At 32.7% G+C, this 25,041-nt stretch overlaps 1 protein-coding gene across 1 annotated transcript in view; it reads left to right on the forward strand.

Moving 5' to 3' along the window:
* Positions 1–3,001: 3,001 nt before the first annotated feature.
* The window catches only part of LOC115877959 (transmembrane protease serine 9-like), a 74,876-nt gene continuing 52,836 nt past the window's right edge, over positions 3,002–25,041 (forward strand). The window contains exons 1-5 of the mRNA XM_030894311.1: positions 3,002–3,125; positions 15,467–15,653; positions 17,440–17,589; positions 18,735–18,946; positions 20,563–20,832. Of these exons, the coding sequence (XP_030750171.1) occupies positions 3,077–3,125; positions 15,467–15,653; positions 17,440–17,589; positions 18,735–18,946; positions 20,563–20,832 (868 nt within the window). The 5' untranslated portion in view covers positions 3,002–3,076. The remainder of the gene's footprint in view (positions 3,126–15,466; positions 15,654–17,439; positions 17,590–18,734; positions 18,947–20,562; positions 20,833–25,041) is intronic.

A 25,041-nucleotide genomic window follows, 5' to 3' on the forward strand; every position in this document is an offset into this window, starting at 1 on the left:
GTACTTTTTGGGGAAAAATGTAAATAACTCGAAAACGGTGCGTTATAGCGAAAAACTTTAAGAGGTAAAAATTAAAGAGAATAAAAAACTCTACCAGAATCAATAAAAACAGTTTATCATAACGCAGTGACGTACAAAAATTTTTTGAAAATCGAGCAATTTTTAAAAGGAATCACCGAAATGCAAATTACTAATTTTTTAAGCTTATTAACAAATAACATGGATATTTAGCATCAATTCAACTAAAATACAATCCTTGTGACATTTCCAAGAAATATTTATTGGTGGTTTAATAATATTTCAAAATTAACAAAAATTGTAAAAGTGTATCCTTTTATTTAGTAAAGGATACATGTGTACTAATAATGTGCGAAAGATGCCTCCCCCTTGTCCGGATCGGGGCTATTTGCACTTAAACCAAGGTATTTTTGTTACCATTTTGTAAATAACTTGTTTTTAAAAATACAGTGACAGTTTGAAAAATTAGGCTACAGATACTGATTTGTTAGTTTTATTACTGCATTATCGGACAAAAAATTCTATTTTTATGCTTCGTCCTGGAAAATCGTCCAAACCTCATAGAGTAACTGACATTGGTAATATGCAGAACAAGATTGGTGACATGAAGCATTCACTCTTATTTGCACATGCTATATGAGGATGTGATACAACCTCATGCTTGTTTAAAAAAGGTAAACTGGCGACTCTCAAAACGTTACAAAAAGATCCTCATCTGCGACAAATTACATCCATTTTTTTAGATCCTGCAGTACAAAAATCTGAGCTAGTCGAAGCTGGAAATACATTCTTATTTTTATTATATGGTCGACATAGGCTAGCAAAAGATTTATATCAGTTGAGGTATTATAAATATAAAACCCTTACATCTCGACAGGTACTTAGTAAAAATTTTGATTTAGCTACCTTACCTACAACAACTAACGCAGCTGAAAATTATTATTATATATCATTTACAAATGCAGTATTGGCTAAATAACGGAAAAGAGGCAACAGAATGGGGATGGACTAAAAAAACCGATACCTTAGTTCCAAAAACAACGTCAAACGCAGTGGCACCAGAATTTGTATTGAAAATGATTTACTGTAATTGCAAATCTGGATGTAATAAACTATGTACATGTTTAAAATCCAATATGCCCTGTTCAAGCTTGTGTGGTAACTGTAATGGTATTTCTTGCGACAACAAACAAATCTCGGTCGATGAAGAACAAATCGAATAAAATTGTAAACTTCATTTTTTTTCTAGAGATGACAGTTGAAAAGTTAGCTTACAAGTAACGCATTTTTATTAAAATGGTCATAATTTGAATTTTTGTTATTCGATTTGTAGGGGTATGCTTATAATGTATTTATCATAATGAAAAAGTGTTAAGATCGTAGATGATATTTATGTCAAAAAGACATTCGCAAGTACTTTACATTTTATTTTTTCTTCAAACCTGTAGCCTAATTTTTCAAACTGTCACTGTATGTATTTTTAAAAACAAGTTGTTTACAAAATGGTAACAAGGAGACCTTAGTTTAAGTGCAAATAGCCCCGACCGGGACAAGGTGGAGGCTGCTTTTGTACATTATTAGTACACATGTATTTAGTAAAGAATAGCTTTTACAATTTTTGTTAATTTTGAAATATTATTAAACCACCAATAAATATTTCTTGAAAACGACACAAGGATTGTATTTTAGTTGAATTAATGCTAAATATCCATGTTATTTGTTAATAAGCTTAAAAATTTAGAAATTTGCATTTCGGTGATTCCTTTTAAAAATTGCTCGATTTTCAAAAACATTTTGTACGTCACTGTGTTAGGATAATAAACTATTTTTTATTGATTCTGGAGTTTTCCTGATTGCCCGTGTAGAGGTACCCGTTGGACATCATAAACCCTCGTTGAGGTAAAGTTCAGATCTAATTAGTCCTTCTTTATTACCTTTATTAACTTCTACACATTGTGCTAGTCCATATTCTATAATTGTGGCTCTTTTCTAAGACAACCAATATTATTTAGGGTTTTTATGTTCATCATTTGAAATACCTGCCTTGCATCTGTACCTCTGCTGACATCCGTGGGCTCCAGTGACAGTACACCGAGCTGCTGTACCCTGCTGTAGCCACCCCATAGCTATACACCCTATGTCAGCCGGAGGAACTTCCGAGTAGTTTCAATACTTACAGTAAGGATTTAGTTTGCTATTTGTAATCCACCCAGGATATTGTACTTAGCTTAAGTAAGGGGGATTATGACGTCATACTTTTAGTTAGTTCTTATTGATTTAAATTTCATTTCTCATACATACATTATTTCATTCTTTTCCTTATACGTTTAACTTTTGATATTTCAATAAATTGCTTAAATATTTTATTCTGGAAACATAGAGTTTTTTATTCTCTTTAATTTTTATCTCTTGGAGTTTTTCGCTATAACGCACGGTTTTCGAGTTATTAACATTTTTTCCCAAAAAGTACCAAAATTCAAGATGGCGGCCGATTTTTTTTGATGACGCACACACCGGACAAATGGGGACTTTTAGTATGTTAATAAGGGTTACTAATGCTAACTATTTTCAATGGTCGCAGCTTACTAAAAAATTTTGCAAATTCAAAATTATTTGCACTGACCTAATAGTTTTTAGAAGCAAGGAAGTGGGCAATCTAAAAGTTGTCTATGCAATGTACGACCCAATGCTCACCGACGAATAGCGCCGCGCCGTTGCGTAGTATTGGTTGTTAACAAAAATATTTTTAATAGTCTCATCAAATCATAGTCTTATAAAAAACGTCTCTCAACATCTCCAGAACATATTAATTATTGTTTTGCCTTTGCTTCTTCTGCCTTTGGAAATAATCTTACTCGTGAAAGGTGATATATCACCTATATTCTCCGTGGCTACGCTACTGAGAACAAGCGGATATTACATAAAGTCAAGTCGTCGAAAAACCTCTTTAAAAAACGGGCAAATTAATCAAAGAGCACTTTTGATAACGATTGATACAACCTAATATATAAAGGGTTAAAAATGGACAAATAATCAGCCTTTCAATTGTTTCTCCAACATGAAGGTCGTAGTATTGGCATTGGCTTATTTAGTAGCAGCCTGCTTGGGTAAGTTCCTTGTTATGAAGTATTAGCAATTTAATATTTAAAAAATATATGTTACAGTGAAAGTCGGAAATTCAGTGATTGTTAACATTCACTAGGAAATGCTAGCAATTACGCATTGGACCAGTGAATGTGGTATTTGAAAAAGATTTGTCGACTTTTTCTAGTAATTTCTAACATTTACTAGTGAAAGTAACATCTACTAAAGGTTGCCAATAAAATTTATTCTATTGTACAGAGCGAGTGTGGTGAGGATAAATGTTGGTGGAAGTTAGAACAAATAAAATTTCAATATTGAAGATTCAAGCTGATCCACATATCTTAAAATTACAATTTACTTCTTTAGTAGGTATATTTATTAAAAATTATAGAAAATAACGACATAACCTTCTAAATATTAAAAGAGAAAACACAGTAAACATTTTAAAGTGTACAAAACAATAAAAAAACATTCATAAACATTAGATTACTTATTGGTACAAGATTTTTTAATAAAGTTCTTCATCGTGGACACAATAAAATATGACCGAATTTTCTTCAACGGTTTTTTTTTCAAACCCGCTACTTCAAGCACATCAAAACGTTTCATAAGTTCATAGTCACTAGGTTCCTTAATAACTTTTTCTCTGGCATGCTTAACTTTTGCTTAATTTTTGACAGAAAATTTCTTCTATAGGACACATGGCATTTTTTATAATTATAACAAAACAATTATACATAACCACAAAAATAAAGCGAATTTCCGCCAGATGTCTGTCAACGTAGCAAACTTTTAGCCCGATTTAATGTTATCCTTATATTGCCTGTGTCCAAAATATGACAACCGCGATATCTGAATCTTTCAAACTCACTGCTATCGACCAGGGAATGCTATCATTCGCTAGTTGGTTTCAAAAATAGCTGTTGAACTTTTACTGGCGTAGTCTTAGCAAATCAGTGAATGTGAGTTTTTACTAGTAATTGTTAGCAATCACTGATTTCCAACTTTTACTGTAACATATACAGGGTGGTCCGAACTGTATTCCGGAAACTTCAGCAGCATATTTTGCAGATAAAAATTAGTAAAAATGTTCGTATAGATGTATGTCCAAAAATTCTTAGTTTCGGAGATACAGGGTGTAGAAGTTTCATTTTTATTTCGATTTTTTCCAAATAATTTCTGCAGTAACGTCAATATTTGGATTAAAATTGGTGTCTGGGAGTTTTTTTACATGAGAAATTTGATTTTGATGTCAATATGACTTCTACTAGTAGAGGGCGCCATCTACGTATATTTTAACTAGTTTTAAGAGTAATAACTTTTCGTCTGTACCTGTATATATCTACTGGGTAAAAAAATATACATTTGCGATGCTTTTTATGCAAAAAAGGTCTCTTGGTAAAAATCGCTACGAGTAATTGTTGTTCGAGATATTTAGAATCGAAATTATCAATACCTTACAATTAAACATGTTGACTAAATAGTTATTAGACTGAGATCATAAATTTGAAATGTTTTTGTACCAAAAGTTCAACAAAAACTGTTTTATTACCATTTTTTTGCAGAAAAAATATGATTAATTTAAAAAAATAAAAATTTCCCAAATTTATTATTTCAGTGAAATAACTACCTATACTCAACGTGTTTATTCTTCGTCAATAATGGCATGTATTGACTATTTCCATTCTAAATATCTTGAGAACGGTTGCTCGTAGCCATTTTTACAAAGAGATATTTTTTACGGAAAAATCACAGAAATGTATACTTTTTCCCTCGGTAGTTTTATACAGGTACGGACAAAAAGTTATTACGCTTCAAAACAGTTAAAACACATGTAGGTGGCTACCTCTACCAGTAGGAGTCATATTGACATCAAAATCAAATTTCTCATGTCAAAAAACTCCCAGACACTAATTTTCATCTAAATATTGATGTTACTACAGATATTATTTGGAAAAAATCGAAATGAAAATGAAATTTCTACACCCTGTATCTCCGAAACTAGGCATTTTAGGATATACATTTATACGAATGATTTACCTATTTTTATCTGCAGAATATACCGAGGAATATACCTACTGCCGAAGTTTCCGGAATACAATTCGGACCACCCTGTATATGTATATAAAAAAGTCATTATCTGAAAAGTTACCACTCTTATAATATCTTAATCTTATAATATAAGAAAAGTTTAAATGCCTAATAAAGAAAGTTTTAATAACTGCAATAAAACAAAATTAGAACTACTTACTAAATACAAAATTATTACCTTGAGCTGCTATATTTTTCAATTTTCGAAAATCGAAAAAAGAAAAAATGTTATGTTTACCGTTAAAGGGGGAACAAACTCTTACTCCCCACGACCGGTTTCTGAGCCTAACCTTCATCAGATTGGCTGCCTAGAGGTTGGTTTTCCAACGAAACGACAAACACAAAAAGAATATTAATTAATACACTCTACATACTTAAAAACGCAGTGGTGCCTAGCAACATTTTTAATTACAGTTGGACGTAGTAATCTTACACAGAAATTACTCTGGACTCTTTACTCTACTTACGTTAATCTGGACGGGGCCTACTTTGTTTACTCGCAATCTAAACCGCGGTCTTCGGCCTCATTGTCAATGGCCTATCGACTTGACGAGTGACTAACGCATGTCTAAGGCCCGTATTTATAGTCGCGTCTTGAAACTGGGTTTCAGAAAAAGAAATAAGCCTTTTGGTGTATTCAACCTCGATACCTTGGTGTAATTCTCTGTTATAATTAGTGATGAGCAAATGCAAGACCAAGACTTCTTTGGATTTGGGCTTGCAGACAACAAGTAGTCTTGGTCTTTGTCTTCGTCTTGCTGCAAGACTCTTATAAGTCTTCCATAATTTTAATAGAATATCAATTCTAATAGAGGTAAAGAGGTACCATATAAAAAAAAACGGCGTCAGCGATGGCCATGAAATGAACATCGCTGTAATTTTTTATGTAAAATTATATGGGGAATCTCACCGATCGTCATTTCCAAGCCAACTTTTTTTTGTGAGGGGCTGGTAAAAAAACCTTCTCTACGAATACCACGAACATCTCTGGCTTATAAGAGTGGTGTTCGTTCCCATCAGCATTTCGAGAAAGACGATCATAGAGACGAACTCCAAACAGTGTGGGAGGCGAATTGTTACCCACTTCACCCCCCACTTTTATTCTCTATATTCTATCCTATTTATTTTTAGGATACTTCCACATTTCTTGCTAGTTTTGGTCATTTTCACAATCAAGGTGTCCGAAGTTAACATCCTACATCCGACAATAAGGCAGACCTTCCGTTTTCCCATCTTGGACAGCAGAATAACGTATGCTCGGCATCGTCGACTTCGTCGCAGTACATGCAGTTGACATTTGGTATTTTCTTTATTCTGTGCAAGAAGTCCATGAAGACTCCATGTCCGGAAAGAACGTGTAATGTAATAGTTCACGTCTCCGTGTTTCCTACTCGTCCAGTCCTCCACGTTGTGTATTAACTTTCTAGTTCACCTTCCCTTGTCGGATGCATACCACTCCTCTTGCCATTTTTGATAGGTGTACCTCTTCGTTGGTGTTTTTTCACCTCATCACTGCTTTGACATATAACTCTAAGCCCAGCTATATTTCCAAGCCAACTAGACGCCGTTTGTTTTTCAATCATACGGTACTACCTACATAGAAAATCTTAGTAGAACATTTAGAAATAAATAAATAGTGTTTTTAGTAATTTAATGGAAAAAAAACTTAAATGAAACATATTATTACTTACTTACTTACCGCTGTTACTCGCTGATGAGTTTTTGACACCCATCAGAAGATGGTTACGCAAGGCGATTCCTTTCATAAGCTTTTCTGAGACTGAAAACCCCGATACGTGATGTTATCTCTCTTGTTCAACTTTGTTGTTTCTTTACTATTTGGTTGTCTTTGTTAATTGAGTTTACAATTATTCTTCTTCATTGTGTTCTATTGTGCGCTGCTTCCTCCCACTGATTCTGCATGCTCATCCTCTTTAAGTTTTCGTGGAAAGCATCCTTGTACCTTCCTTTTGAGTTGTACACCCAGTTTCCTCTTACCGTCTACAAGCTCAACGTTAAAAAGAGATCCGATCTCAATCGGGATTTAGTAATCATGACTTCAGTGCCCGGGCAGCTATCTTTTTCAAGGACCGATACGTTTGAGACATGGTAATACCATTTGATTCTTAACAGTTGTCTGTGTTGTCTATGTTGCAATACGTTTAATGCGTATAGGTACCGGCTGTACGGCACATGAACGCTAGTAGTACTATTGCTGGGCACACTACAAGTTTCGTTTTTATGCTTAATTCATGACTGTAGAAAACCCGAAATTAGACGACGTATTGTCTGACAAAAAAATAATTTTTCAATATATTATATTGAATCAATATTTCTTTCTTTAAAATTTTACGCAATAGCCGCGAAAAAAACTATTTGTAATAAACTAATAAAGCAATCATTTTGCAGATGTAATAATTTTATTAATTATTGCTTGCTTAATATTAAGAGTAACAAAATAATAATTTTGAAGAAGCGTGTAATTTCTTATAATCACATAAATATAAAAACAGGTATGACTATAAAATCGCATCAAAATCCCAAAAGTACTGCATGCTTATTGGACTTGGTCTTGGTCTTGGGGAAGTTTTGCACCGGTCAGTCTTGATCTTGGTCTTTTTTTGTGCAAAATCAAGAGCAGTCTCCTTCATCACTATTTACAACTACCCAGATTTCAACTTAAATTGTATTTTTTAATTATTAATGTATATATAATCGAAAACACAGCGATAAATTGGTTTGAAATGATAATCGATGACATTTACGTCATTTTCCAGCCAATTTTTTTCGATCGAATCAAATAAAGATAAATATTTATCATTTCAAACCTTTATACTTACATCTATTCGATTAAGTAGAGATGAACAACAAATCGCACACTGCGATTCAATCGCAGCGATTTTAAAATAGCGACGAAAATTGCGACTGCGATTTCTTCGATTTGCGAGTTTCAATTTAGGTAAACAATATTACTATAGTTGCGAGTTGCGATTTTGCTGAGCTTTGCGATTTTGTTGCGAATGTAATTTTGTGGTCCATTGGAGCATTTTGTATTTAACTGCAGTTGAATTTTTTTTTTCTGATTTTATTTATTTATAGAGAAGGTATTATTTTCTAGATCCAATATCAATAATATACCGGGTGTTTCTCAAGAATGGTACGCCTCTATAACTCTTTTATTTTTCCTGATAAAAAAAACGAGATTTGGTATTTTAGCATATGACATAAATTAGTACATACACAGACAATTATACTAAAAATTGGCAAAGGTTAGTCTTGGGTCGAGATTTCCGTATGTAAGAAGAGTACAATGCATTTATAATGTACTGAACAAAAAGAGTAAACACGTTGCCAAACGTATGAAAAAAACCGAGAAACTGTGCACATTACTAAGAGACATGGAATGGGATATAGCAGATTTTGTCGCAGTCGATGGGTTGACCAGTACCTCTGTCAGTACTTAAAGTTCTAGGGAAAGGTGTACATCATGCGTTCAGCTTCACGATTTAATTACATCTCGCGATACTTTATTTGTTTATTTATTAAGGTGTCGTTGTAATTTTCCCTATAGCTTGAAAATTTTTAAGTGCAAGTTAGAAACACTTGCATTTTTGGTAAAAATAAGTGGAATTGAATTAAAAGTGTTCGACAGTGGTCGCGCTATTAGAACTTTGAATTCAAAAATCGATATCTCAAAATCTATTAAAAATAATTGATTGTAGTTCTTTCAAAAACTTTCTTAACATTTCTACTATATTTTCCTCGCAGAGAGTATGTGAAAATCTTTACAAATAAAAAAGTTACACGATTGCTAAAAATTCCTATGTACTGAAAGTAAATGGATGGGTTGTTTAAAATTTTTGAATGGAAAAAACCAACCTTATCAAATTTTTCTTATTTAAACATATTGTAAAAGATCCGATCTTCAACATAAAAAAAAGTTTCAATGTCTAAAGCAGTTCTTAAGTTATGGCGTGTTGTGTTAAAAAAAAGTTTTTAAATTATCGCGATTACTGACGTTTTATCGTTATAAAAAATGGACACTCTAACGATATCCTTATTTCAGATGCTCAGAAACATATCGAATGATTTTATCTAGTTATCTTTTCGAAAAAAAAGTCGTTTAAAAATAAGCAGTTTGCGATCGTGATTTTACTTTACTTCGTAGGGAAAGACGTACCGGCAACGCTGCATCAGCACACCGTCCCATTTCCCTCACTCCGACTTAATAAGATCCCTATGCGATTTACTTCCACACATGTAAATGCCGACCCAAAAGTAACAGTTGCCCGCACAGTATACTTAGTACAATATCAAATATTAAAATCGCAATCGCAGGTTACAGTCGCAGCGATTTAAAAACCACGATCGCAGTTTCAATTGCCATTGGAGAATTGCACTTTTGCTCATCTCTACTATTAAGTACTAGCTCGTTACCTTTTTTCACTTGCTTTGAAGTGGATACGTCGCCGTTATGCATAGCCAATCACATGTCAGATATAATATACGTAGACGATCATAAGGGGGTATATCCGCATTCGATAAAAGGCGACTCTCAAAAATATGCAAAGATTACCAGCTGATATTAAATAATCTATGATTACAGTAATAAAGGATATACTATAATTGCGTATTAATATATTAATAAAAGGAACAAAAATATGCCAATATCTCTTAAAAAGTAAAGTAAAGATTTCAGTTAAAGTCTCCTTTTTGCTGCCAGGGCTAATCTGGATGGGGCCTACATTGTTTACGCGGAATCCGAACCGCGGTCCTCGGTCATATCATGGTCAATGGCCTACCGACTTGGCAAGTATCTAAATCAACTTTTACTCACGAGATATCCGATCTCATCCAGCCTCGAACCGGCGTGAATGAGCAGTGTGTGTCAAGAGATTTTACACTTTTGCCTTTATTGGACAACAGCACGATACAGAGTTTCGAACCGGCCACCCGTCCATCTACTAGTATCGCCTTCCGTCGCTTAACTTCAGTGTTCTAATGGGAACCGGTGTTTCGACGTAGCTGGGCCGTTGTCCCAATATGTCTTAATATTATTACTTTATGTTTATTTTGTTTCATCATTAAAAGAAAACAATATTGTAAACTTACAGATAAAATTAAACTTATAAAAATAAAAAAACAAACAATATTTTTCATGGTGCGACATAGTGAATATATTATAGGCCTACATTAGGATTTCCCGAACCGGAGCTGTTTTTCGGAAACGGGAATTTCGGTACTGCGCCTCTTAGGAACCGGGATTTCCCGTTTTTTTTCTCGGTACTGACCAATTTTTGTTCAATGGTGGTGCAGTTCATCAATCAGAAAGCAAGGGATGGTTTTTCAAAGTAAAATGGCTAAAAAATTGAGATCTTTAAAGAAAATAATAACAAATTATTAAATAATCTGTCATGAAAAATTTAACATGAAGACAAGTCAAGTAAAGAAAAAACTATAGGTAACTTAAATTTCACATCAAACAACATAAACCAATTTAACTGAATTTGAGACAAAAACCCTAAAATATTGAATTAAAAATGCAAATATCTATTAAAATATAATATAATAAATATTATAGGAACTTCAAAAGATAAAAGGAGCAAGAACAATAAGAAATAGCATTATTACTTATTTAGACGAGTTTGATTTCGCCCGCTAGAAAGTATCAAAAGAATTTCACACGTAAAAAAACAATTTTTTAATTATTGTTATCGAGGCTTCTGTGATGGCCAAAAATATCTGAACCTTAATTGGTAGCACAGAATATCTAGCTACGCAACAGAAGCCTCGTTACATGTATAAAATTGTAGGTAGCAAAAGGAGACAGGCTTTAAAAGTCTGTCTCCAAATCAGATATTTTGATGTGATAGTTTCGCTACTACATAATAGAGGGCAATAAATTTAAAAGAAAACAGTTTTCTACAAACAAAATTTAAAAGAATTTTTACCGAGTCCCGAAAGTACAGAAAGAACCGGGAATTAATAATTTCGAGTTTCGGTTCTTTGATGTTTCAAAAAAACCGGGAATTCCCGGTACTTTCGGTACCGGGATTTTTTTTCTGAACCCTAGCCCCCACATATGTTCGGTTATTTTGCACATTTACAACAACCCAGTGGCGGCTCGTCAGGTACAGTAGGTGAAAGGGCACTTCACCGAAAAAAAAACTCAAATTAAAGAAAAAAACTTTACTGCTTAAAATATTAATTTAGTTTAATATATTTACATATAACTAAATTTTAAAATGGTAATTTTTCATAAATTATTTTTTTTCCGGGCGAACCTCTGCATAATAGGTCCACCGCATCGTTAATTCCGGCCGAATAAGTAGCATTTATAGGCCCGCACACGCCTACATTTCCACGAAGCCACAAGTGAAGTGAAAATATTTGTGAGCCGAGCGGCTGCACGGTTTCCATGGTAACGTGACGTCAGCTTAGCCGGTGGCACAAATTAACTATATCAGATGCGAAAGAACATTGAATTCCGCCTTTCGGTTTCTGTGACCTTCAGAAAGAGTTCATAGACAATCCGCATCAATGTATAGTTTGCGTTATTATTTGTTTGGGTTAAAATAATCTGCACCAATATGTGATCGAGGCATATAATCTCACAGTAATTTAATACATTGCTCGTCATATATCAGTTCGTAGGAAATTAGGCAAAAAAAGATATTTATAGTATAAAAACATTAATTTATTTAACAAAATTTAATTAAAGATGTGACAAAATAGTTACTTTTCTATTGGTTCTATCGGACTTTTTTTGATTATATAAATCTTTATTTGTAAACTTTAATGCATAAAATATTTTCAATCTAATAAATAATTTAATGCTGTAAATAAGAAGAAATTTCTCACATGGGTGGTCAAATTCTATAGTTTTCATTATACCAAACAGCCTCTGATTAATGTTTTCTTCAGTACAAAACTCATCAAAATTTAATGTAAATAATTTTTCCAGCCTGTAAATAAAATGAACAAATTTTTCATTTGGCGATTTTAACTCCCATAAGTGCCACTTTCATGATTAAAGGCTTTTAAATGGGTAAATAATTTCGAGTTATTTAAAGATTCGGATTCTTTTGCAAATTCTAGACAAATATCACATTGATGTATTTGAAGACCATTTTTAATGATGTAGGCACAGACATAATTAAAGGCATTTTGAGTTGTTATACTTTCATGCCTATATGTATAATCATAATCTGGTAAAGTTATTGCCTGATGTTTTTTTAATGGTTCCACATTTTTTAATAAAATTCTGGACTTTTTGACGGACTTTAATTGTGTTAATAAAATACCCAAGTCATCGAACCAATTCATAAAGGAAGAATGCAAAAAAGTTTGACAAAATAGTTTCCTAAATGCCCTTTGGAATTCTATAGGTGTTGGATTTACAGAATTACCTTGTTGCTGTCTAACGCTGCCAAAATAATTTTCTAAGCAATCTTGGTTAATTCTCCTTGTTTTTAAATAGGTAACCAATAGAAGAAAGTCGATGCCAGAGAATTTGAATGGACTTTATTGTGATCATCCAGCACGTACGAAACTTGCATTTTAAAGTTATATCTATATTATTGTTATTAAAAATTTTTGAGTTTGCTAAAAATAAACCCATTTCATTTAAATAATCATTTTGAAAATCTAAACCTTTAAAGACAGTTTTGTACGGATTAGGGTGATTAAAATCCACTGCATTTAGTAAATCAAACAGTTTATCAAATTTTTCAACTACCTCAAGAGTGGCGTGTGCTTCAGCAGGAAGTACACCCAGAGTCATATGCGTCTGTAGCCCAATGGCTACCGTTCTGCTAATTACTTGCATAGCAAGCATAACTTTCATTTTTTGAAAGTTGTTTGGATAGATGTGAGCATCCGTGAGCTTGGGTGCACATCTATATTGTTGCTTTTTATCATTATTATAAAAAGTTTCTATAAACATCCAAGATGTCTTTTTATTGTCGAAACAGAATACATTTTGCATAAGATTATTTTTTGTGGCCTTAATAAGATGAGGAGTGTCAAAAAAATATGTGAGTTTATAATCACCAACATTAAATTCTGGATTGTCAGTAGTGACATTTAACAATTTTGAAATTTGTATAAAATTTGACCCCATATCAGTCTGCAAAAGCTATATAAATTTATGATCAAAATTCCCAAAGGTAATAGTAAAACTTATCAATTAGAATTATATTGTAGGGTCGTTTATGACCTCAGAGGTATGAAGGTTTTTATTTGAGATGGGACATTCCTAAACTAATATTACAAATTTAATTAAAATGAGGACGGGATTATAACACTACGTCTGCCGTAAAATATCACGTTCTTAATGTAAAAAAAACAGAGCGTACGTGTCGATTCTAACTTCGTCAAGCGATGAGTCACGTATAAAGATTCGTGGCTTTATAATCATAATTTATGAACAGATCTTAAAAATAAGAGGAACGTAGTTTTATTTAAAATAATGTTGCATGCAATGCAGGCAAGCCGGCAAGAATAAAGACACACCTGTTTTGGGGATTTAAAATACAAACTCCAGCAAAAGAGCATTTTATTTTTCTATTTTTGTTCATTTAAATCGAATGTACTTAGATATTTTATCAGTTTGAAAATACTAAATTACAATAATTCCTATTACAAAAGGGCGAATAATACCTAATACCTACTTATTAATCATTTTTCCTTACCTTAACTTATCCTCTGGGAACCTAAAAGTGATTTTCCTCCTCCGGTTTTGTAAAACAGTATAAATAAACACATTTGTATCCCATTTTAAATAAGATATACAAATTACCGAAACTTAGAAATAACAGTTCGAAAGTTCAACAAAAATCCTACACGCGTTTTTAAAAACAAACATATAACCACGCACTATATCACACCAGCGAGCTTCAGCAAACGAATACGACACAGCAAGGGCTTCCGGACTAAACGACTGGTGTATTTACACCACTCAATAGGCGTGTCGGGTTTGCCGAGCGGTTTCAGGTGTATTTTATTACTCCTTTTCCCCAGAAGATGGTAGGTCTGAGGGTTGTATAAGGTTATACCGCCTATACTCGGACGTCAGAGCCTCGTTTGTGTAAACAGGGTGCACCACGTGAAGGTGAGGTTGACTTTTGGGTAAGCTAGGCTATATGTATCGCTTCAATACCCCTTGCACCCAGTAATTAACCGTGTAAAGACTGTAATGTTGTTGTTAATTATTTATTGTTGTTTGTTAATGGTTTTTCTTGATTTAACTTGTTAATTTTTGCTGTTTGTTTTGTTGTTGTGTTTTAAAACTGTTTTGTGTATGTGTATGTGTTAAAAAATGAATCCAATTAATGACTTGGTGTGCAATTTATTGGAAACTCCCTTTAGACGGTGGACAGATGAAGATAAGAGGGATGTTTAATCTCAAGGCCGACCAACTGAATCTTTAACCATAAATTGCAAAAAAGAAATAAGAAAAAGTAGTAAATCTTATAATATTAAATTTAAGTCTAAACATGGTATTTGGAATAAAGAATGGTTCACTGATTTCGTAAACATAACAAGATCTTGGCATAAACACGGGGATTCTGCAGAACATTTAAAATGTCAGTTAATGCTAAGAAATTTAAAATAAAAATCAAAATACAATTGCCGTTGCTTTAAAAAAACGCTAGACTCTATAAGCTTAATTTTAATGAAAGTGTTTGTTTAAATAGACTTTGTTTACGGGTAGTTATTCAAGCAGTCTTATATGTAAGCAAGCAACAAGCAAGAGTTTTCGTGGGAATGATGAAAGGATTGACTCAGTGAACAGAGGAAATTTTAAGGAGCTATTAAAGATATTAATTGAAATAAGCCCTTTGGAAATTAAACAACATTATGAAAAATATATTATAGGTATTAGTGTATAAATAATAAAAAAAAAATGTTGACAAAGTGGTGAATACACCAAAAATTTTTCAAATAATAGTTTAAAAAATGTTGACAAAATGGTGAATGCGGCAAAAAAATTTTCGGCGCAATTTAAAAAAGAATAAATCTTCACCTATTTTTATACCCACGAACCGCCACTGCCAAAACCGAGATATTGTATGTATGATATTTTTGCAAATTGAAAGATTTAAGCGATAAAAAGTGGTATTAGTTTACAAACGAAAACAATATAAAGTTTACTCTGTAAGTCAAGTTCATTTCTAGTAAACTCAACTTACTTAAGATCTCTACTGGTATACTTCTAAAAAATTACTTAAAAATGCAAAACATAATGTTAACTCTTCTTTTTTATGAACAGCTGAACAACAGTACATTCAACCACAGTTCTACCCCACCGAACCAAGACAGGCCCAGAACTCGACTGGTTTGAAGGTAGTAGATGGTTTCAATGCTGCCAGAAATCAATTCCCTTATCAAATTTCTCTGAGAAGACTGCTCATAATCAGCTATTTCCACACCTGCGGTGGTTCAGTTGTCAGTCCGAGGTAAACAAACACATACTACTATACAGGGTCCGGCAATAGTGCGTCGGGCATCTGTAGCTCCTAAAATATAAAACTTGGAAATTTTGTTTAAGTGTTAACAAAGTATGTACTAGGATGTGTATTTCAGGAAAATATTTTAACTTCTACAGGGTGGCTCAAAAAAGTGTGAGTGTATCGGGATGATTTTTTTAAATGGAACACCCTGTATGTTATTGCATTTTTGGCTTCCTTTCAATTCATTTTACAGAATCCTAATATATGAGAAAAAATATATATTTTTCAGCCTTTCCTGAAAAAATTATTAAAAATACAAGAACTGTCCTGAAATCAAAACTATACTATACCGGGTGCGTCTCAAAAGTGGCTCACCCCCTATAACTTTTTTATTTTTTCAGGTAAAAAAACGAGATTTGGTATGTTAGTATATGACATAAATTAGGATTGATTGACGAATTCAATTATTGTTTTCGGTCACTTCCTGTTACACCGGAAACTACTACAACTTGTGATTTTTAAATGGCACCCTCGGTATTTTTTTACTTTATTCGAAAGAAAATAGCACTCTGAATAGAATGACACATTATATCAATTTCAAGTCAACTTTTGACATTTTCGCATATGGTGTATTTGAAATTATAACTTACCACTTTCTTACCACAGTTCTTAACGAAAATTTGACTCAAATTACCAAGTGTGTGGTATCAAATTATTCGTAAAAAAATACTTTTTCCAAATATGCTATTGAGCCACCCTCGTTCCATTTGAAAAAAAAATAAATATGATTAAAAATATGATTTGAGCATTTTCTAACTGGCCAGGACAAGACACTAAAAACATTAGACGGTCAAATCTATTTTTCCAAGGCTCCTTGGTTAAGAATTAGAGTTTTTAACATAGCCATGGCACTCTAGATTGAATTTTAAAATACGATTTTTTATTCAGCGAGAATGTCAAAAGTTGACATATGAAATGACGTTCTATTCAGAATGTTTTCAAATAAAAAAAAAATTAAATGGCTGAAAAAAAATTTTTTTATTTATTTATTAATATCACTAAAACTATCAAAACTTATTTAAAAATATCTTAAAATTATGTAAAGTGATCAGAAAGAAAGCCAAAAATGTAATAATATACAAGGTGTTCCATTTAAAAAAAAATCATTCTGATCCACTCACACTTTTTTGAGTCACTGTGTAGAGGTTAAATTATTTTCCTGAAATACATTCTTTAGGTTTGCACTGAAACAAAATTGCTAAGTTTTTATTTTAGGAACTACAAATTATGCCCGACGCACTATTGCCGGACCCTGTATATTTAAATAAAAAGTAAAATGTTCTTGCAGTATCAATATGTAATATTTAAAATAAAAAAATATTACTTGCCATTAATTAAATCTTCAGCTTTCAAAAAAATAAAAAACTGAAAATACCAAAATGTTATGTTTATTTGCCGTTATGGGGAAACCAACCATTCTCTCGTTAACGGTTTCGTGGCCTATACCCCATCATCAGACGAGCTAACAGGGCTGGATTTCCCAGAACGGCAAAGAAGCAAAATAACAGTTATATGGTAAGTAATTGTTTTATTTTAAATATATATATTTAAATATACCCAATTACAACTCAACTTTTTACATTGTTGTTGCAGATTATACTGAAAAATATTTTTGACTTATTTTATATCGCTAATACTCTGAAACATTTATAATATAATCAATGATTTAGATCGCAAATTAATGGAGGTCTGAGTGAATTTATATACCTATATAATAAGTATTTTTTTTCAGATGGATTTTGACAGCTGCCCATTGTACTTGGGGTAGGGCTGCTAGCCAATTCCGTGTTGTCGCTGGTATCTTGAACCAAGGTGACTCAGGAATCGCCAACCAACAAACTGTCGCTGTTGCTCAAATTATCAACCATGAAGGATATCCAGGGTATGAACTTACTTTTATTATCAAAAGCACATCACAGCGCTATATGCAAAAACCACCTTATTAAGTGTCAAACCATCAAACAGTTTAATTCCTTTTATCAAAAAAACTAATTATCTAAATTTCCTATATCATAAATACTGATACTAAAATTTTATACAGTGTATTTGTAAAAATATATCTCTTATTTTAGTGATATCTAATGGCAATATGACATGGCCAGATGTAGTTTTACATCGCTTGACGTGTAAAGTCATAGGCTACTGGTTAAAAACCAGAAAAATATACGCTTTAAAACTAAATCTTAAATAAATTAAAAACGATTTATATTAGGTATAGGAACATGTATAAATATATCAAAAAAAAATATATTATCAAAAAGTAACGAATTAAAACACCTTTTCACTAGTGAAATAAAAAAAAGTGGGTTTCAATTTGAAAAAAAAAATATTTATTAAAATTTTTTAATCTCTCTATTCCATGACAGATACTGCCAATATTATATGATATTGAAAATTTTATGTTTAGGCTTATTTTAGTTAGGTTTAGGTTTATTTTATTTTGTTTCGTTTCTTTGACCTGGTACACTATATATATTTTTATTCTTGGCTTTAGGGCGTTGGGGTTGCAAAGACGTTACTGGATTTTGTTCATTATTTTATTTTTATGACGACATTTCGACGGTATATGTCTTTTTCAAGTCTTATTAAGTACATAAAAAACAGTCAGTTAAAATGAAAAATATAAAAAGGCAAAAAAAAGGTCTTACCTTTAACGTAGATTCAAGTTTCATATAGTGTTAATAGTTCAATAATATAGTTTTTTTGACAGGTAGTTTTTTTTCCTTCAAAAATTTTAAATATTTTTTTCCTCAAAAACGGATAATGTTCGTTATAGAGTGTTTGATACAAAAATTCATAAAATTTTATAGAGAATTTAAATATATAATAAAAAATTGGAGTGCCTATTTAAAATAAAAAAGTTGCTTTCAACTTCCGCTATTTCCGGAAGTGCCGCTATATATAAGATATTTTTAGTCAATAGATTTCAGCTGTGCAAAAAATCTCCGATCAAGGTATTGTAGTCTCTAGAAATTTCTAATGCACGGTCAGCCTGGGACATCCTGTATATATTTTTTTATATTTTAGTGGTGATGAAGTATCTGCTGATGATATCGCCCTCGTCCTATTGGCCAACAACCTCAACTACGGCGTCAACGTACAACCCATCCCTCTTGCACAACCTGGATCCTCAGCTCGTGGTACTGCCGTCCTTTCTGGATGGGGTTCCCTAGGACCACCAACCAATGCTGCCCCTGAAACTCTTCAATTCATCGAACTTCCAATCTTGCCTCAAGATCGTAAGTAAAAACATTAATCAAATAGTTTATAAAGTATCTATTCTCTATTTTAAAAAATTTCTACATCTCTGTGGCGGATCCATCTCTTCATAAAAAAATGTCCTCTGGGTATTTCGCCCCTTACGCTGTAAGAAAATCTACAAAATAAAATAGTTATATTCTTTGTAAACACTGCTGTGAAAATCCAGCAAAGACCAACTTGTCAAATAAACAAATATGTCTAACCGGCAAAAAATGCTTACCGTTTCAGGAGGTACGGTTCTCCTCCTGTCATCGGAAGCCAAAAATTACAAAGAACACAGAAAAAAAACTAAAAAATGTCTATACCTATGTGGCGGATTCATCTCCGGAAAATCCTATATGAGTATTTCGCCACTGAAAATTCACAAATTTTCTTGCAGAATAAGATATTTATATTAATAGTAAACATTTTTAAACTTAAAATATCACAACGAAATCCATTTAAACCAAAAATTCGTAATACAAAACTGAAAAAAAAAGTGTCAAAACGAATGATAATATCAGGAAATATATAAATGAATGTGGCAACTGAACATTTTTTACAGCAAAGCTACTACCTGAATCTTCAGCGAGAAATTTAAATTCCTGTTAGTCAGCCCGGCGCCGAATATGTCCATGGTTGCCAACAATGAATTTAAAAATCGGGCTCTCGATTACGTAATTAAAAGTTTAATTGGTTTTGCTTATACCATGCTGGCAACTGTTACTTTTGGGTCGGTATTTACATGTGTGGGAAGTAAATCACATATGATTAGATTAGGATCTTGTTAAGTCGGAGTGAGAGAAATTCGACGGTGTGCTGTTGCGGCGTTGCCGGTACGCCTTTTCCTTTTATTGAAACTTTTTTTTGATTTTGAAGATCGGTTCTTTTACAATATGTTTAAATAAGAAAACTTCGATAAGGTTGTTTGTTTCCATCCAAAAATTTTAAACAACCCATCTATTTACTTTTAACGCATAGTAACTTTCAGCAATTGTGTAACTTTTTATTTATAAAGATTTTCACATACTGTCTGCGAAAAAAATATAGCCGAAACGTTTTTGAAAGACTACAATCAATTATTTCTATTAGATTTCGAGATATCGATTTTTGAATTCAGAGTTCTAATAGCGCGACTACTGTCGAACACCAATTCCTAACACTCAATTCCACTTATTTTTACCAAAGAAACAAGTGTTTCTAACTTGCACTTAAAAATTTTCAAGCTATAGGGAAAATTGCAACGACTCGTTAATAAATAAACAAATAAAGTATCACGAGACGTAATTAAATCGTAAAGCTGAACGCATTTACACCTTTCTCTAGAACTTTAAGTACTGACAGAGGCTGGACAGAGGTTGACTGCGACAAATCTGCTATATCCTCTTTGACGTCTGTTAGGAATGTGCACAGTCTCTCGGTTTATTTCATACGGTTGACAACGTGTTTACTGTTCTCTCTTTGTTCAGTTACATTATAACCGCATTCTACTCTTCTTACATACGGAAATCTCGACCCAAGACTTACCTTTGCCAGCCCTTAGTATGCGATTTTGTAAATATAGTTGCAACATTGTACAAATGTAAGTAAAAATAAATTTGCTTTTTTCTTTCAGAATGCGCTACTCTGATCGCCTCCCTCTCAGGCCGTAACAACCCCTTCAGACCTTTACTGAACGTGTGCACTCTCCCCGTAACCACCACCAGCAGAGAAGGTGCTTGCCAAGGAGACAGTGGCGGTCCATTGGTCCAAAACGGCGTACTTGTCGGTGTTGTATCTTGGGGTTACAGTCCATGCGGTGGTATTGGCTACCCATCCGTTTACGCTAAAGTGTCCGCTTACAACGCCTGGATCAGACAAAACTCAAACGGTGAAGTCGGTCTTTAATTGTTCAGAAATGTAAATGCGAAATTGGATAATTTAACTTTTGTCAGTATTAAATATATTAAAATCTTTTAAGATTATTTTTTTGTTTTATTAAAAATTTCATAATTTTGCATTATATGAGACACATATTCTCGTTGAGTATTTTATTCCTTTAAGGGAAATGTGCTCTAGGTGACGTCGTCGTTACTTTACCAGGTCTTTCTTTTGCGTCAAATAGCATACAAAAGTGAAAGTGATGTCACGACTGGTTCCTAAGTTGACTTAAAAAAAGGAATAATTATTATTGCACAAAATAGGAATTGTGTTGACACAAAGAAAACTGTTATTCGAATGCAATTAAGGGTCTATTACGCTGTACTTTCTTCGTGTTTGCTCTCAGAGGTCGGATAAAGCGGTTGTGTGGCCGGAGGAAATATATATTATATTTAAGAAATCTTCTTAACTCGATCCTGTCGTGTTAAGCCACACCCAAAATTCCAAACACACGTGCTTTGATTAAGGCTTGATTAAGGTTTGCAGAGCTTCAGCATTTGCCATAAAATAGCGAGCAATTTGTTACAAAACCATACAAGTTATATGTCACTGTAATCACAAAACTTCAATCTATTTCCGTATTGCAAAGGAATTTTTAAATATGTCTTTATTTTCGAGAAAATTTAGTCCAAACATAAGGAATATTTTATTGATGTTTGACCATCAAAATCCTAAAAATAAAGTTGTCTAAAAATGTGCTTCGATACGGATATAGTGTAATCCTTTATCTTTAATATCCTTCTTCATTTGTGTAAAAATACCTAGCCAGTTTTACATAAAACGTTAAATGCCGAACGCTTATTTTGTTTACTTTTTCAGACTAGTGAAATGGACTCTTAATAACTGACTTTCAGTAGTAATTATGAACAATGCCCTAACTGCGTCTGTTTCTTAAAATATAGAAAATAGTAATTGTGGAATGGGCAGTGTGGCATACAGTAGGCATTTTGTTGAAATAATGTAAAACTTTTAAAGGCATCGACACAGTTGGATTTGCGTCAACCCGGTACGCAAACCCGTTATTGTGGAATAGCGTGAGGTACAATAGGAATTTTGTTCTTAAACCCATAAAAATCATTTGTGCATTACGGAATACAGTAACTGGGCCCAAAATTTATATAGGTAAGTTCAGCGTAACGGTATAAAGGCATTGTAATTGAGAGAGATTTATTTAGTTTTGTTTCGGTCTGTGTAATATAAAATATGTCGTCATCAAATAAGAAACCCGTTTTGTAAAATTATAAAACCACCTTATCTTACTATAGAAATTTAAAGCAGTCAAGTTACTACTTGCACGCTTTGCTTTTATCTATTTTTATTTACCAGGGGCCAATAGAATTGATCGAGTCGCAAACGCGAATTTTGCTGCCATAAGGATTGGGTCAAAAATGTGACATAGAAAATAAAGTGTGTTTTAAAACAGAATATTTTTTTTATTTTATTTGCAAAAGCTCTTTAAACTAAATACAATATGATCGAAAAAAAACAGCGTCAGCCATAGCTATGAAATAAAAATCGCTGTCATTTTATACGCAAAATTATATGGGTAATGTTATCGATGTTCATTTCCAAGCCAATTGAACGCCATTTTTTTCGGTGATACGGTACATATTTAGTCATATAGTTACTATTGTTTATATATTCAAGTAAAAAAATATCTATTTACAAAGAGTCATCCGCACTACCGCTGTACAAAGGGTGTTCAACACACAGTACTTTAAAGATTTATTTAACTGTGCGCTCTACATCAATCCAATAGGTTTTGTCCTCTTCAGTTAGCTGGGCCACCACCAGCAGAGAAAGTGCTTGCCAAGGAGACAGTGGTGGTCCATTGGTCCAAAACGGCGTACTTGATTCGTCGGTCTTTAATTAAAGAAATGTAAAAGATTTATTTAACTGTGCGCTCTACACCAATCCAATAGGTTTTATCCTCTTCAGTTAGCTGGGCACATTTTCAATATTGAGGAGTTGAAAAACCTTAAACTTAAGATAATGATAAAAACGTTTTCCAGTGAAACCTTGAATTTCTTTTTTAATGGAAGGAATATTGAGATTTTTGTAATCAGTATTCCAAATATATCACGGAGCATCAACAATGCATCCTAGGACAATCTTTTGCCAGACTGCAAATTATTAATTATTATTATTCATTTATTTTTTCGATATTTTAACTGATTATTTTCTCTGCTACTCGAGTCGGAGATAAATCCAACAAAAATCAGAGATCATTAAAACCTGTCCAACCGTTCTAAAGTAATAAATGTTGTAACTTTAATATGATGGTGTGACATTGTTTTATTTATTTAGGTATTTTTGGAATATTAAATACCTACTGGGAATTTATATTTAGAGATTTATCTATGTATTTTTTCCGATTTAATCGTGTTGCAAAACATTATAATTAGAATTAATCAAGAAACTGATGGTGCAAAAATGTAAAACTGATCTGTATGGTTAATTTATGAGATAAAGCAATTGAACGTGCCTTGTCTCATTTGTCTTGTAAGCGATCTTGTGGCGGGAAGCCACCGAATTTACTTTGAATGTGGTAAACAATGATTCAGTTTTAAAACTAAAAGAATTTCTGACTTCCATTGTCTTTACTTATCCTACTTACCCAACGTTTCTTTCAGAAGTATCACTGGCCAATGGCTACATTGTTGATAAATTAATTAGAAAACGTAGGTATAGGTTAATGATTTCTGAAAATTCGACTTTTCAAGTGGAGAAAGATACGTCTAAATATTTCGATACCGTTTGATAGAGAGTTATCCCGTGGTCTAAAAGGAATTTTTAAGAATGTCAATTATAAACTTGTGTATAGTGCTAATAATAAATTACAACAATTATTAGGTAATCCAAAGGATAAAATACCTCCACTGGAAAGGTCGGGTATTTATGAAATTTCTTTTAAAGATTGTAATCACAAATATGTTGGGCAAACTAAAAATTAATATTAACTAGATTTAAAGAACATTTAGCTCAGATAAGATATGGTAGACCTGATAAATCTTGCGTTGCCGAACATATTGTTGATAAAGAACATTGTATAGATCTTAATAATTTAAAATTAATTAAATAAGTCTCAAATTACAGGCAATTAGATGCATATGAAAGCGTCAGAATTAATAAATGTAAAGATAGTATGAACAGAGACAACGGTCCAATTCCATCAAGTTCTTTGTTCCTACTACTCTAGTGGCGGAAGTCTAACTGTTACGCTCAGTGGGCTCTGACTCGGTTGGCTAGATTTTGCCACGCCCACTCGGTGCCCACTGAGCGAGTATATAAACGCTCAACTTGTAGATTGTACAGTGTGTCCCATTTTGGTTGAAATCATAGGGTATCTCCGTTATTAATGAAGATAGAAGGGTGCGGTTTGCACAAACCTGTGCCACTTTTTCGTCAAACGAAAGATGTTGCAAACAAAATTTTCATAGCCCTCTTCATTTCTGAGCTGTTGGTGGGTCTTTTCGAAAATTTTGCAATTTGGGGACACCCCTATAAGGTATCGAGAAAGTGAAAACTGCTTATTGTATGGTTAATTTATGAGATAAAGCAATTGAATGTGCCTTGTCTCATTTGTCTGTAAGCGATCTTGTAGAATACAGTGGCGTAGTCTGTTTTTCTACCAAAAGTATTTTTTGAAAATGTGAATTAAAGTTATGTTTTTTCAAATGGAACACCCTGTATATTTATAAATTATATGATCTGTCTTGCAGTGAGCTTCTCAAAAATAATATATATCACTCTATATTTATTTTTCACTATTTACTGCAATATTTAAAATATATCATTTTCTGATTAGTAGGCCGTGATAAATAACAAAAATCAAAATGGTATTTACTAAAATAGTCATACACATATTAAAATTTATTTTGGGATTGATATATTTTTCTTTTGAAATAACTGTTAGCACTGAAACTGTGAATATTTTTTCTTTTTTTTTATAACGGGATGGTTTGCAAATATCTAAATCTTGAATTATTAAAGCATTTTTCAGGGTGTTCGACATTGTTGTAGTGCCTACGATATATTTCGTATTTCAAAAATTAACAAAATCAGAAATCGAAAACTGCAAATCCGGGAATCGGATGCTTTCATATGCATCTAATTGCCTGTAATTTGTTAACTAATACTGTATTAGTAATTATTTCTAATAACTAATACTGTA

Source organism: Sitophilus oryzae, unplaced genomic scaffold, assembly GCF_002938485.1.
Source record: "Sitophilus oryzae breed Bouriz unplaced genomic scaffold, Soryzae_2.0 scaffold_1499_pilon_pilon, whole genome shotgun sequence".
Classification (NCBI taxonomy): Eukaryota; Metazoa; Arthropoda; class Insecta; order Coleoptera; family Curculionidae; genus Sitophilus; species Sitophilus oryzae.